General features: G+C 40.4%; 1 protein-coding gene and 1 long non-coding RNA gene across 5 annotated transcripts in view; one reads left to right on the plus strand and one right to left on the minus strand.

Moving 5' to 3' along the window:
• The window catches only part of DDAH1 (dimethylarginine dimethylaminohydrolase 1), a 163463-nt gene that overhangs the window by 145717 nt on the left and 3749 nt on the right, over positions 1-13997 (plus strand). For all 3 annotated transcript variants that reach the window (XM_029948957.1, XM_029948958.1, XM_029948959.1), the window contains exon 5: positions 12343-12486. In XM_029948957.1, the coding sequence (XP_029804817.1) occupies positions 12343-12486 (144 nt within the window). The remainder of the gene's footprint in view (positions 1-12342; positions 12487-13997) is intronic.
• LOC115299560 overlaps positions 1-13997 on the minus strand; it is a 50532-nt gene that overhangs the window by 4572 nt on the left and 31963 nt on the right. The window contains exon 4 of one of the 2 annotated variants that reach the window (XR_003912239.1): positions 13211-13270. The exons of the other annotated variant lie outside the window; for it this stretch is intronic. This is a non-coding gene — a long non-coding RNA (uncharacterized LOC115299560). Of the gene's footprint in view, positions 1-13210; positions 13271-13997 lie in introns of those variants that run through there. 2 annotated transcript variants of the gene reach the window in all.

A 13997-nucleotide genomic window follows, 5' to 3' on the forward strand; every position in this document is an offset into this window, starting at 1 on the left:
ATGGACCTCAAGTATATTGTAGTATAGAGGTGGAATTTAAGGAAAGGTATTAAGCAGGCTGTGTTTTAGCTTATGGGCAAGTAATAAATTGTATCATGTATCTTGAATGTATCATAGATAAGCTGCTATATAATGATTGCCACTTCAGATAGCTGTGAAATTAGGTGATTAACTAGTTGTTACTTAACCTTCTAATTCCTGTATAAGTCTAAGTACATGAAATAGAAGTTGGGGTTTTGATTTATTACTTTGCTTTTCTGTTTGGAGTGTCATTGTAACTACTGTATTATAAATGATGGAAAATAATTGCATATGTTAAAAAAATAAATTGTGTAAAGAAAAAAAGAAGGACAGCACCTACAAAATGACTGTACTTCTGAATGGATCTAATTCACTGGAAGCTAGGGCCAGAGATAACCTGAGGATATAAGCCGCCTCCTTCCCCCTCCCACTGTTTACCCCCAGGACTGGTAGGGATTATGGAGAGAAGAGTGGTTCTCAACCTGGCTCCAGAGTAGAGTCACCTGAGAAGTGTTTAAATAGAAATACTGATGCTTTGTCTCACTCCAGACCAAGTAAATAAAAAATCTCTATGGTTGGGGTCCAGAAATCTCTCCTTTTTAAAAAGCTCCCCAGATGATTTCAGTGTGTAGTCACAGTGTCACAGTTGAGAACCACTGGCCTAGACTATTACACAAATCAGGGAATAGAGATACAACACATTCTTACCTAGATCGTGAAGAGAAAAGAGATCCCTTAAAGTCGAGGTGGAGGAGGTGACAGGGGAGGAGTTGATGTTGTTCCTTCTTGTTCCACTCAAATTCTCTCCACCAGACTAAGAGCAGTAGAAAAGCCTGGACTGGGTCAGGAGAGCTAAGATCCTCATTTTGCAGTTCACTAACTTTGTGTGCTATTAGGTAAGTCAATTTTTCATCTCTCTGAATTTCTGTAAGGGGCACCTGGGTGGCTCAGTCAGTTGAACGTCTGACTTCGGCTCACATCATGATCTCGAGCCACACATTGGGCTCGCTGCTGTCTGTGCACAGCCTGCTTCAGATCCTCTGTCCCCCTCTCTCTACCCCTCCCCCACTCCCATGTATGCTTTCTCTCTCTCTCTCTCTCTCTCTCTCTCAAAACTAAATAAACATAAAAAATGAGAGAGAAATGGGCTTGATAATTTCCAAATTCGTGCCTAGTTCTCAAACTTAGGATTCTCAGGAGTCTATAAAATGACATCACTTCCCCAGCTGCTCAGATTACTTTCAACATTCACTGTCGAACACTGGCAAAGGCCATATCCAGAAGGAAGCCAAGGTTTCTCCCCCACCCCATTTCAAAACACAGAACTTGAAACAGAAAACCAGGTAGCTCCCCACACCAGGGTAGGCAAGATGAGGGTGGCTGTCTCCTTCATTAGCCATGGTTTGGTTGTAGTCATTGACGGGGTATTTTGGTTTCTGGGAAGATATATGGGGACAACAGCTGTTTTCTTAAGCACTGATCTCTTTCTTTTCAGGGCTCTTGTTAATCCAGGGGAAGAATAGAAGAGTAAATAGTATACTTATTTGGAAATTTAATGTCTTTCTTTCTCTGGTTATTTTTCTTCCTCTTTCCTATAACTATTTGCTGTTTTACTAAAATATATATAAATTTGATGACCTTCTCCTAAAAACAGTGGTTTTCAACCAGAGGAACATTGCCCCCAGGGGACATTTGGTAATATCTGGAGATATTTTTGTCACAGCATGGGAGGTGGGAGAGTGGATACTACTGGCGTGTAGTATGGTCCGTAGAGACCACGAATGCGTCTAACCATCCTACAGTGCACAGGACAGCCCACATAAACAGAGAATTATCCAGCCCAGAATGGCAAGAGTGCTGAGGTTAAGAAATCCAGTCCTAAAATGTGAATGAGATTTGTCCCTGAGCACATCGTGGTTAAGGGGACTATTCTTGATTAGGGACCGCAGTGAGTCCTGAATGTCATGTAGCCCATGCTGGCAACAGTGCTTTTCAGGAGCCGGGAATGAAATAGCTATATGCAGCCCAACATTAATTAGACTTTTGTGTCACATACTATTTTCAGGTATTAAAACTACTTAGCATACATGGATGAAAACAATAAATGTGAGATGATCATAGAATTTGAGTAACAAGGCCACATGTAATTGCCTTCGTGGGTACAAAGCCTCTAGAGATTTTCTTTTTTTTTTTTTTTTAATGTTTATCTATTTATTTTGAGAGAGAGAGAATGCACATCTGGACTCCCACGAGCAGGATAGGCACAGAGAGAGGGAGAGAGGGAATCCCAGGCAGGCTCCATACTATCAGTGCAGAGCCCAATGTGGGGCTTGAACACACTGTGAGATGGTGACCTGAGCCGAAATCAAAAATGGGTTGCCTGAGCCACCCAGGTGCCCACCTCTAGAGATTTTCATTACTAGCCTTTGAAGGAAATGGGGTTGGAGCTTCTGACCTGCAGTGTTCTGGCTTCTTTACTGAAAAGTTCAGTGGGGGTAAGCAGATTTTGTTTCAAGTACTTTTTTTTTTTTTAAAACGCTGAAGGGGACACATGGGTGGCTCAGTTGGTTAGGTGGCCAGGTTGAGTTCAGATCATGATCTCATTGCTCAGCTTGTGAGTTTAAGCCCCATGTTGGGCTCTGTGCTGACAGCTCAGACCCTGGAGCCTACTTTGAATTCTGTGTTTCCCTCTCTCTCTGCTCCTTCCCTGCTTGTGCTCTATCTTTCTCTAGCAACAAGAAAATATTAACATTTTTAAATTAATTAATTAAAAATATCTGAAGAACCCATGTCAAATTTTTAATAGTCGCTACCATATAGGGAAAAGGAGAAGAGTAAGATGTGGCAGAGGAGAAAGACTTAAGTCTTTTTTATTAACTTCATTTAAGTATAATTTCCATACAATAACACTTAATTTCTATAGAATTCACACTTTAAATGTACAATTCAATGAGTTTTGACAAAGGTATATGGTCGTTTTAAGTCCAATAGAATTTCAACTTTTCATAGTTGATTATTTTACAAAAAGCTTGTGTTTTATTATTTTCTTTATAATTAGTTTTTTAGTTTATAATTTAAAGACATGTTTTTAGAAGGACTGTCTAAATATATATATATATATATAAATATATACTCCTGCCTCACCTCATTTTGTAAAAGCCGCTTACAAAGATGCGTGAAGGATAGCATAAAAAAACAATTATTTAAATTGGTGCCAAGTTTCAGAATGCAGACCCTGGATTCTCATTTCATTCTTAACACACAGGACAATCAGACTTCAGCCTTCCACTTACTATGAGAAGGAAAAGCCTTTTCATGTTCTCCTGCATGTTTGAGAGCTTCAATGTCTCTCCTATTTAAATGACTCTTATTTAAACCCAGTTTGCCACCCTGCCACGAGTTCATGAGTTTCATAAGCCCATTGAAGGTTAATTCCTAAGTATTGTTTGCCATGAGGAAGCAAAAGTTTTATGAGCTCAGTTTCCATGTCATTAACAAAGAGGCTGTTAGGGCTGCTTAAAGTAATTTTCTATGAAAGCCAGCTTATATGAACATCAGGGAACCAATTCTTACAAAAACTGTGAAGTCTCCTGTGCCGGGCAGTGGTTTTCTGGAGCCAGCTCCTACCAGCTTATGAGAGCCAGTTGTTAAGTTTCTAGGAATTTTGCCAGCTGGTTGTTAAACGTAGTCATTATTAAAAATTAAATTATGTAGGGGTGCCTGGGTGGCTCAGTCAGTTGGTTGAGCATCCTGCTCTTGATTTTGGCTCAAGTTGTGATCTCATAGTTTGTGGGTTTGAGCCCCTTGTGGTGCTCTGTGCTGACAGTGAGGAGCCTGCTTGGGATTCTCTGTTTCCCTCTCTCTCTGCCCCTCCCCTGCTTTAGCTCTATATCTCTCTAAATAAATAAATAAACTTACAAAATGAAATTATGTGAACTTAAAACTAAATAAAGTATACTAAAAGCAAGGTGATAAATACTTAAAACTTATCCCTTCCTAATTCCATTACCAAATTTTACCATTCATTATCTGTGCTCTTAAAGGTTATTTCCATCTGTTGTGTACATGCATGATGGTAATATTCAATAATGGTATGCCATTGCACATCTCTTCCCAACTCTGTATTCAACAATGTTGTGTTGGTAACTGGAAATTGGCCACAGTAGGAAGGTATGCATCACAAAAATCCACTTGATTTAGCATTTTATTGATTGTCCAGACACAAGAAACTGATGGAAGAAATTTTAATCCCACAGATTAAACTTGGAAGCGTGTCATGAGTATAGCCACTACACTGAGGGAGTATTCTCCCAGTATTCAGAAGCTATTATGCAGTTCAGCAAAGCAGTCACCCACATCATCAACAAACGAAGTTCCAATGTATGTTTTCATTGTTTCACCGTCTCATTAGGGTAAACAAAAATATCAACCAATAGCTATAATGGAACTACACTGGTTTGTCAATTGCAACAATAGGTTGGCCACTGATATAGGAGCTCTGCAAAAATCAACAGAAGCATTCTATTGTGATCATCGGGAATACAAAATGTACAGTCAGGAGTATTAACTGTTTTATTATTACTTATAAAATGTGTGCTACCCATCCTATTATGCATATATTTTCTCCTCCATTTACCAGCACTCTACTTCCTGTAGCTAAAAAACTCAGTACCGAACATACATTAAGGATTTTTTTAACCACTTAGTCTCCAAGAACGCATGGCCAGGGGTAAGACAGGAGATGAGAACCCAGATTTTACATTTTGGAAAGGGTGCTTTGGTCTGAATTTCTTTCCTCTGCACCCCTGAAATTAGGAAGTGAGGAGTGTGCTCACCCAGAGGCTCTCCCTTGCTCCTCCTGCATATACTCTGCTCCCCAGCCCTCCACCGAGCTCAGAGGGGTCCTCTCAGAGTGTGGGAGTTTTCCCCAGCCTTCCACAGAAACTGTTGTTTTTGAGGATCTCTTCAAGAAATCGTTCATAGAATTTATGGTTGTAGTTTGAGTAACGGAAGTCTTTCATCCCCGTATTCAAATGGGCCTTATGATCTAAACAAAAGGAGCAACTCCAAATAGGAGAGGGAATTTGTGGAGAAAATGGCGGCTAGCTTCGAAAGGAATATTTGGCATTGAAAGTTGGCCCAGATTTAACTAAAAAAAACCATGTCACTTCAGTTATAGAATCAGGATAGCCTGTCAATTAAGAGAGGATGTTTAAAAGACTACCTCTCTCAGGTTCTATTCATTTTGAGATGATCCACTGTAAGACTATAAAAAATGAAAACATAATAGTTCTAGAATGTTATCCATAGTTATAATATGAATACTATATATGGATACTTGATGGAGAGATAAATCAACAAATGAATGATTTTACATATCCAGTAGCAACAAATAGTGTGCTTGAACATCATGTATCATCTAAATAGAATCTGTAATCTGTCCCTTTTAATACTGGCTGTTTTGATATATTGAGATGACTACAGATGTATATTTCATAAAAGATCAATTATGAGTGAGAAACCATACACTGAATATTTCCTAAACATCTCTAAGTACCTTCTGTACACCTTTGCTTCAGTATTTGACCAATAAGTCCTAAACTGTTCTGTGAAACAACATAGCCCAAGAATTTTTTTTTAAATAATTGATTCAATACAAAGAAACTATGAGTAACAAGTGGGAGAATGTAGCTGCCTTCCAGTCCTTTGAATGAGAAAATTCCCAGAAATATTGAGAACTGCCGGAAATGCCTGGATGTTAATGCAACTGGCCATGCGAATTCTCTTGGGCTGAAAGCCAGACATTTCCCACTCTGTTTTGTGACAGCACTCCTCTGGGGAGCAAGGCCGATTCCTCCAAACCCACAGCTGTGTAACAGACCAGGACGCCGCAGCCAAGATGGCCCTCAGAACCATTCCCACTCTGCCGTGTGCCTTCTTCAGTAAGGGGTGCCTGTAATAGAAGTGAGGTTGACTTTTTACTGCTGGTGTTGCCTTCGTATGCTTGTCCTGCTTTAAATTATAGATTGTCATTTCCTACAGGCAGAGTCTGCAACTAAATTATCTTTGGGTGTCTTTCTCTCTGCCACCTCTCACTACCACCGTGCCTAGCCCAGAGGGGCCTCCATGAAGGACTGTTGGATTGAACCAAACACCAATTGTGTCCAATCCCAAGGATACTTACTGTGTTTTACACAAAGTGGAATAATTCTTTTGGGAAATGACAACAGTCAGAAATGGCATGGATAGCAGGGACTTGACTTCTCAGATCTTCCAAGCCATGTAGGACTCATGCATATTCTCCAGGGTCTGGGGCCTCTCAGGGAATTTAGAGTATCTGTGGAGGGTTTCGGTGCTTTCTCCTTTCTGTTCTGGCTTAGGGCACAGTGAGAAGCAGGAAGTACATTCCCTGGGGGTAAAGAACACTTTACACAGAGTTTTGGAGCAATACACCACCTCCACCCTTTTATAGGAAAAAATGTTGGCACATAGAACTAAGCAGCCAACAGCCACATTCTCAAGATGCTTGAAATGATGCTCATCTTCTAACAAAGGCTTCTGTGCACCCACAAAGAGGAAGCAAAATCTCCTCCCCTCGCTGTGACTGCATCTTTGTCCTTGGGGGCCTGGGCTCTCTGAGGTGATGCCCTGCCAGGCAGGCCGGTGAGCACATCCTCACAGCGCTGGTTCCAACGACAGAGGGAAGATGTTAGAGATATAGTCTTCTGAATCTTTTTCTGTGTGCTCCCCTCCAAATGGTGAGCTGAGCAACCTGCCCTGTGTGTGTGTGTGTATTTCCTGAGCCCAGCTATAAATAAATGGCAGGCTTTCTTCTTCAGACAATAGTAACATATATGAGAAAGGAAAACAATCACTCTCACAGGAAAAGAGAATCCTGTTCTTTGTTCCAGAACACAGAAACTCTTTATGTTTAGAATAAGCACTTTTAGCTTTTTCAAGAAAAAAAAGCAGTGTATTTTTTTTATTACTTATAGTTACCACTTCCTACATCCTTTTCATTTAGAAAGATGGAGGGGGCCAGTGGCGCAATGGATAACGCATCTGACCAGGGTTCAGAAGATTCATTTAGAAAGACTATGCCTGACGTTGCTTTTGTGTTTGCTCCTTTCTACAGTTAAACAGAACTACTTGCTGCTCCAAATGGGACCTGTTCTATTATTAAAAGTCATTTCTTTTGGCGCATTTTTTAACTTGTCTTAAAATGATAACCATGAGACCTTGATAAATTGATTGAAAACCTGCTCCTAAGGTGGCTTTGTTAAGACATTTATTTTAAGAGTAACTCTCAGTAGAATTTATTGGTGAATTATTTTATTTATTCCCAGTATTAAATTATTTCCCCACCAACGGTGTTATAATTCCTTTCCTGACAGTAATGAAAAAAAAAAGAAACTATCCTCAAACAATGCTGTGCTGGGTATTGGCTCCGATGTCAGTAATCTTGAGAATACTCCTACCAGAAACTGTAAATTATAAGGTCCGGAAAAGAGAGAGGAAAAGAGTGAAGAAAAGCAGTGATTATAGTTTCAAATAAATATCATTACCTGAAGAACAAAGCAAACACATAGGCACCGAGGGGACAGGATTGTTCACTCAAGGAAGTGAGAGTGGGGGATGGGAGGGAGGGGGGTGGAAAGAGACAGAGCCCAAGTAAATAAAGCACACCAGAAAAGGAAATCTACAGTCTCCATTACTCAAAAGAAACTGGGCACTTTCTGAAGTAGGCACAACCTTGGAGACTTTAATTTGTTCCCTCACTGATAAACAAGAAGTCAGCACTGATAACGATCCCTGATAACACTTCCTGTGGAATGTACAACATTCCATGTTTCTACTTCATTGTCACCCACCGGACATGCCTGAGTCAGACTGCGAGGTGGGGAAATTGGCCGGGCTGCTCATAGGACCATTGAAGGTATAGTCAGGCCTGTTGGTGTGATCTTGCCGTGCGCCTTTCTCTTTCATCTCATCTCAGGAATGATAGGTGATTTATTTACCTTTGGATAAAGAATGCAGTGAATCATCTGTAGACCAGGAATTAAACTGGAAAACCAACTGGCAATGATCTAGGGCTTATGAGTGGTGGGAACAGCTAGCCTGAATGTGATGGGCTAAGTATGCTGCCCACAGGTCTCCCAGTTGCTTAGAAAATCAGGTCAATGGAAATATTCATTGGATTTTGTTTGTTTGTGTCTAAGCTTGACCAGGTAACAATGGCTATACATACCATGCTTTTTAAGGATCTTTGGGAAGTCCTTGAATCACTGAGGTCCCACTTAGTAAACCTCTGGCCCAGGGAACTGTCTCCCGGTGGTCTGGAAGAAATCCTAAACTTCTCCGATAAACTCGATCTAATCCACATAAAGGATGATAGTCACTTCTAACTGTAAATGACCTTGGCTCACCTTCAACATCACACAGTAAGTAGAGATTCAGAAATCATGCAGTCCTATTCCCTGCACCCAGAAAGAAACATGCTGGCCAGACTAACCGGGAGAAATTGCTGAAAAGTTTCATAAATCCTAGCTTTTGTCTTGCATTTAGAGATAGCTCCACTTCTATCTTGAAAAAATCAATCTGCTTATTGAGCTTCTGGACTGTTTTACTAAATCACAAGTCACAAACTGACAGAGACATGTATGTGTTCAGTTTGATATACATGAAGTTTTTTCTTTTCTTTCTTTGTTTTAATGCTTGTAGGTGCTGCAAACTGTGTAGTTTGCCCCAGGTCCACCATTTCCTATTATCTTACATCCAAAATCATTTAGGTTAGGACCACAAAGTATGGTGTCCTGTTGTACAGCATAAGGGAAAAGACAAACATTGGCCTCACTGGTTTAGCCCCGCTCACATTAACTAATTAATTGTATTTCTTTTTCTGGACGTAGACCATACCTTGTTTTTATACATGCAGTTGTTCACATATACAATTGTGAACATCTCAGTGTACTCTTGAGATTTACTTTATCCTTTGAAAGGAGTGAAGAAATGAATCAAATAGTTGCAAGCATATTTTGATCACCTGCTAGATGCCAAATGACTTGCAAGAGTCATTGGGGAATGGTGCACACTTATTACACATTTAATATCTATTAGGAACTTGTTCTAAGCACTTCACAGACATAATCTGTTTTGCTTTGTTTTTTAAAATAAGCTTCAGAGTTACTCTATAGGAAATAGGTATGAGATTGTCATCCCATTTTACAGTTGAGGAAAATGAGCTTTGGAGAGCTTAAGTGACTTACTTAAGGTCATACAGTCAGCGTATAGCAGAGCATAGATTCAGACCTACCTCTTTCTGGTTGCAGACTAGAAACTTGACCCTTACTTGGCTGCTCACACTGCCATAAAATACTATTATCTTATTAAGGGATTATTACTGTGTCTTATTATATACATTATCTTCGTGTACTTTCACAGTAAGTGTATGAAAGCTATTATTACCCCAGTTTTATAGTGAGTAAACCAAGAAGTCAAAAAACAAATCTTAAATTTACATAGCTAATCAAGGCTAGCACTGAAACTCAAACCCAGGTCTCACTCCAGAGTTAATGGTTTAATATGCCACATCTCACACAATGGAAGCTACTATTAGTGTGTTTTGAAAGCAGCCAAAAAGAAAGTCTGCATAGCATGTATTTAAATAGCAATTCATAAGAGAAAAGAGCTACTTGGATATGGATTGTTTTTCTCTTAAATAAGCCTCTCCATATTATTTCTGGACATATCCAATTTATAAAGAGGGCTAAGTTGAATATGTTTTTAATTTGCTTAGAGCCATTACTCTTTAGGAGTGTCTTTAACTTCTTATTTTTATACACTTTTTAAAAATTTTTATTTAATTTTTGAGAGAGAGGGTATGAGTAGGAGAGGGACAGGGGGGAAAAGAAACAGAGGATCCAAAGCAGGCTCTATGCTGTCAGTGCAGAGCCTAACATGGGGCTCGAACCCACAAACCATAAGATCACAACCTTAGCTTAACTCTGACACTCAACCGACTGAGCTACCCAAGGGCCCCAAGAGTGTCTTTAACCTCTTAAATGTCCACATATCCAAGTAGATCTAACGTTTCTCAATCTGGGCTCTAAGGAAGAAGCAACCCAGCAGATGATACCCTCTCTAGGTCTGTCCCTTTAGTGAACAATTTAAATTAAAAAGTGCAGGAAAGATGTGTAGTCAAGTCTTATAACTATACCAAACCTCCATGTCAGAATAAGATTACGTATGAAAGGAGAGCTAATGCTACCACAAGACACTAAATTATAAGTACCACATGAGTACAGAAAACTAGATCTTATAGTAGTTTATAGGAAAGCAAGATCTGCTGCATCTCTGGAGGTCAAGAAAGAGAGCAACGTAAGAAAGAAGGGTTCGAGTTGCACAGATTTGGTTTTAAATCTACCTGTATGGCTTTGAGCAAGTTATTTGACTTCTCTCTCAGTCTTATTTGTTCCTTTATAAAATGGGAATTTTGAGATTAGATAATAAATGTTAAAGGTTTTCTGTGGGGCCCTCCTTATTCTTATTGTAATATAATTGTTTGCCAGTCACCTCCATGAGGCTGTCACCTCTCCAAACACTAGATCTGCGTCCTGCTCATCTTTGTCTCTCAGCCTTTGTGCCTAAGCTCATCCCATTGCTGATGTTTCCTTCTGTGCGAAGGATATTATCGGATTCCTCCTGCTCTCCCTGGCCTTTGACATTCCACACTAGAGGTGAACAGTTTACTTTATTGATGGGTCAATAGGAGCTTACTATATGCCACCCTTCACGTTCTCTTTGGAATGTATTTATTGTCTTTGGGGAACACACTGTCTTTTGCACTCTTTCATACTGTGAATCTCGCTGTCCAGTGCTGCCACAACTAAGTAGTCAAGACTTCCTAATTCTGGGGCCTAGTAATATGCAGCACATTTCCATACAAATATTAAAGGATAAAGGGAAACCTGGCTGGAAAGGTAGATTTGAACCAAATTGTGGAAGAGGCCTTTTTATTATTATTGTTGTTGTTGTTGTTGTTGTTGTTGTTGTTATGTTTATTTCTTTTTGAGAGAGAGACAGAGTGCAAGCAGGGGAGGAGCAGATAGAGAGGGAAACACAGAATCCAAAGCAGGCTCCATGCTCCCTGCTATCAGCATGAAGCCCGACACGGGACTCAAACTCATGAACCATGAGATCTTGACCTGAGCTAAAGTCAGATGCTTAACCAACTGAGCCACTCAGGCACCCCAAAGATCTTGTTATACCTTCATGGCATGACAGTTCAGCAAATTCCTCAAAATGTATGGATATGGATAAAGAATAGAAAGAGTGTACATGACTAAACCCAAAATATATTTGGGTTTTTGTGAGGTTGGGTTTTTTGTTTTTGTTTTGTTTTTTGGTGTTTGAATATTTTTGTAGTGAGGATATGGTTGTGTTTTGGGTCTTTGTTTTCATTTTTTTTGAGGAGATGAGGATGAGGTATCAAATTTTTAATTTTTGTGCAGAGTCATTTTTGTGATTTCTTTAAAAACTATTTTATAGTAAGGCATTAATAAACCCATCATTTGATGAATAGACCTGTTATATCAGGTTTTTTTTTTTTTAACCAAATATGGTCTGGGGACCATCTGCCTGAGAATTACCTGGAGAGATTTAGAATTTAGAATGCAAATTTTCCATGCCTCACTTCAAATCTGTCAGACCAGAATCCCTGGGGGTGAGGCCTAGGAACAGGAGGTTAACATTCTCAAGTGATTTTTATGCTTATTGTATTAAGAGCATCACCTGCCAACAGACAGGTTAATTCAATTTAAATGTATCTTAGAGGAAATTGTGTGTGTGTGTGTGTGTGTGTGTGTGTGTGTGTGGCTATTGCTAAATCAGATCATTGACCAGAATGGTAACCACTAGGGACACTTTTTCCTATAGACCGAGGCAGCCCTGCTGACTCAGCCAAGAATATCATCAAACCCCAGCTGGGCCTTTTGTACATGTGTCCATTTCATGTCTTACTGGTAGGTCTCATGAACAAAAACAGAAAATTATGGATGGTTTTAAAAGCTTTTTAAAATTACAGACAAACTCACACTTTCAAAAAAAAAAAGAAGGAGAAGAAGAAGAACGCTTGCAACTCTTCCAAAGAATCATATCTTCATCAAGTTTTCCTCTGGGGATTCTCAATGCCTAGAGGAAGTAGGCAGGAACTTCATGGGAACATTCTTAGGCATCCGTTGCAAGTTTATCCCCACACGCTGCCTTCCTTCTGTTTGCAAGCGTGGGGAAATGCTCTTACACCTGCTTTGTTTCTCTTTATAGATCATGCAACAGATGAGTGACCACCGCTATGACAAACTCACCGTGCCTGATGACATGGCTGCGAACTGTATATACCTAAATATCCCAAACAAAGGCCACGTCTTGCTACACCGAACCCCAGAAGAGTATCCAGAAAGTGCAAAGGTAAAAAACCCTCCTTCCTGACCACGGCAGCTGAGTAGACCTCTGTGACGGTCTTCCTGCCTGGGGATTTTTTTCATGATGGAGTGACAAATAACAGGCACTTCCTTTTCCTCTATACACATCAAATCATTATGAAAGCAGAGAGGATAATATAGGACACAAGGAAAGTGAGCTTTAACTCATGCTTCTCATTTATGCCATTGGTCACTAATGCATGCATCGTAATTGAGGTGATCGTGTCTGGTGTTCAGAACTTTTCAAATAAGTACTCAGACCTCCCAAGTCTGTGTTCCAGCTCTGGTTACACGTACCTCCCCACTCTTAGATACTAGTTAAGCATAGAGACCTACAATTAGATGGTTGACTCTGTCATTGTTTTCGGACAAATGTGAGTTGCCCTTCCTCAGAACGTCATTGGCTTCTTCTGGCAGAGAAGCATGAACGACCCAGAGAGGTGGGTGCTCATTGTCAAGGCTGCAAAAAGAAGGGCTTTTGGCTGCACATCCTAGGTAGGAAAGGATCAGAAAGAGCAAAAAGAAAACATACTTGCAATCAGGCACCTGTCCCTCTAAGAGCCTCTGCGTTTCAGTGCCAACAAGGGAATTGCCCCTAGACGTGGGATTCTTTCCTGGTCTTAGAAGATGTTGCTTGTCTCTCAGGGCTTTCTGCCAGTCTCATGTGCGTACTTAGCAACTTCAGTTTACTCCTACCACGGAGACAAAGTGCTCATCCACGGACCCTCCGCATGTCCGTATCTGTTCTACGTGTGTCAGCGTCTTCAGCTCTGCCCGGGGGAAAAAGATAAGCATTCGTTCTGAGCATTACACAAGAGCCTTTGATAACCACTCATCTTTTTTTACATATATCTAAAAATTTTACATCTTTAAAAACTTTAGAAAATGTTTTGGCTATCCTTTAGATATGTCATATTGTATAATTATTAGACTTATCTTAGTCACTTTGTTGGCAGATTAAAAGAAAAGGGTGAGGAGATACATAGATGACTTCTCTGTTTCCTTGGCGGGAAGTGTGACCCTGAGGAAAATATAGGACTCCTGACATCAGACTGGGCTTAGCCAGCCATCAGATGAATAGCACGTCTCATATTTTATTGTGCATCAGGTTTCTTAAAATGCACATTCCTAGACCCCCACCCTAGAATCTGCAATGCCAACAAGTACCCAGGTCACAGCTAGGATGAAGCACAGCTCTGGATGGTTCATGCTTCTCCAGCCAGTGATCATCTGACAACAGATGTGATCATCTGCTTCTGGATTCAGTCCTGTGTCTACCGACACTATCAACGGTAGCATCCACGTTCGCCGAGGCTTCCCGGCTCCAGGCCCTGGGCCCGGCGCGCCATATGCATTATCTTACTTCCTCACTGCCGCCCCGTGAGGAAGCTCTTGCTACTCTAACTTTACTTTACGGGAGCGGTAACCGAGGCTGAGAGAGGGCGTGGCCTTGTGGTTGAAGTCACACTATAGGGGGAGAGTTGACAGAACTGGGTT

Source organism: Suricata suricatta, chromosome 8 (genome assembly GCF_006229205.1).
Source record: "Suricata suricatta isolate VVHF042 chromosome 8, meerkat_22Aug2017_6uvM2_HiC, whole genome shotgun sequence".
In the NCBI taxonomy this organism is placed as follows: Eukaryota; Metazoa; Chordata; class Mammalia; order Carnivora; family Herpestidae; genus Suricata; species Suricata suricatta.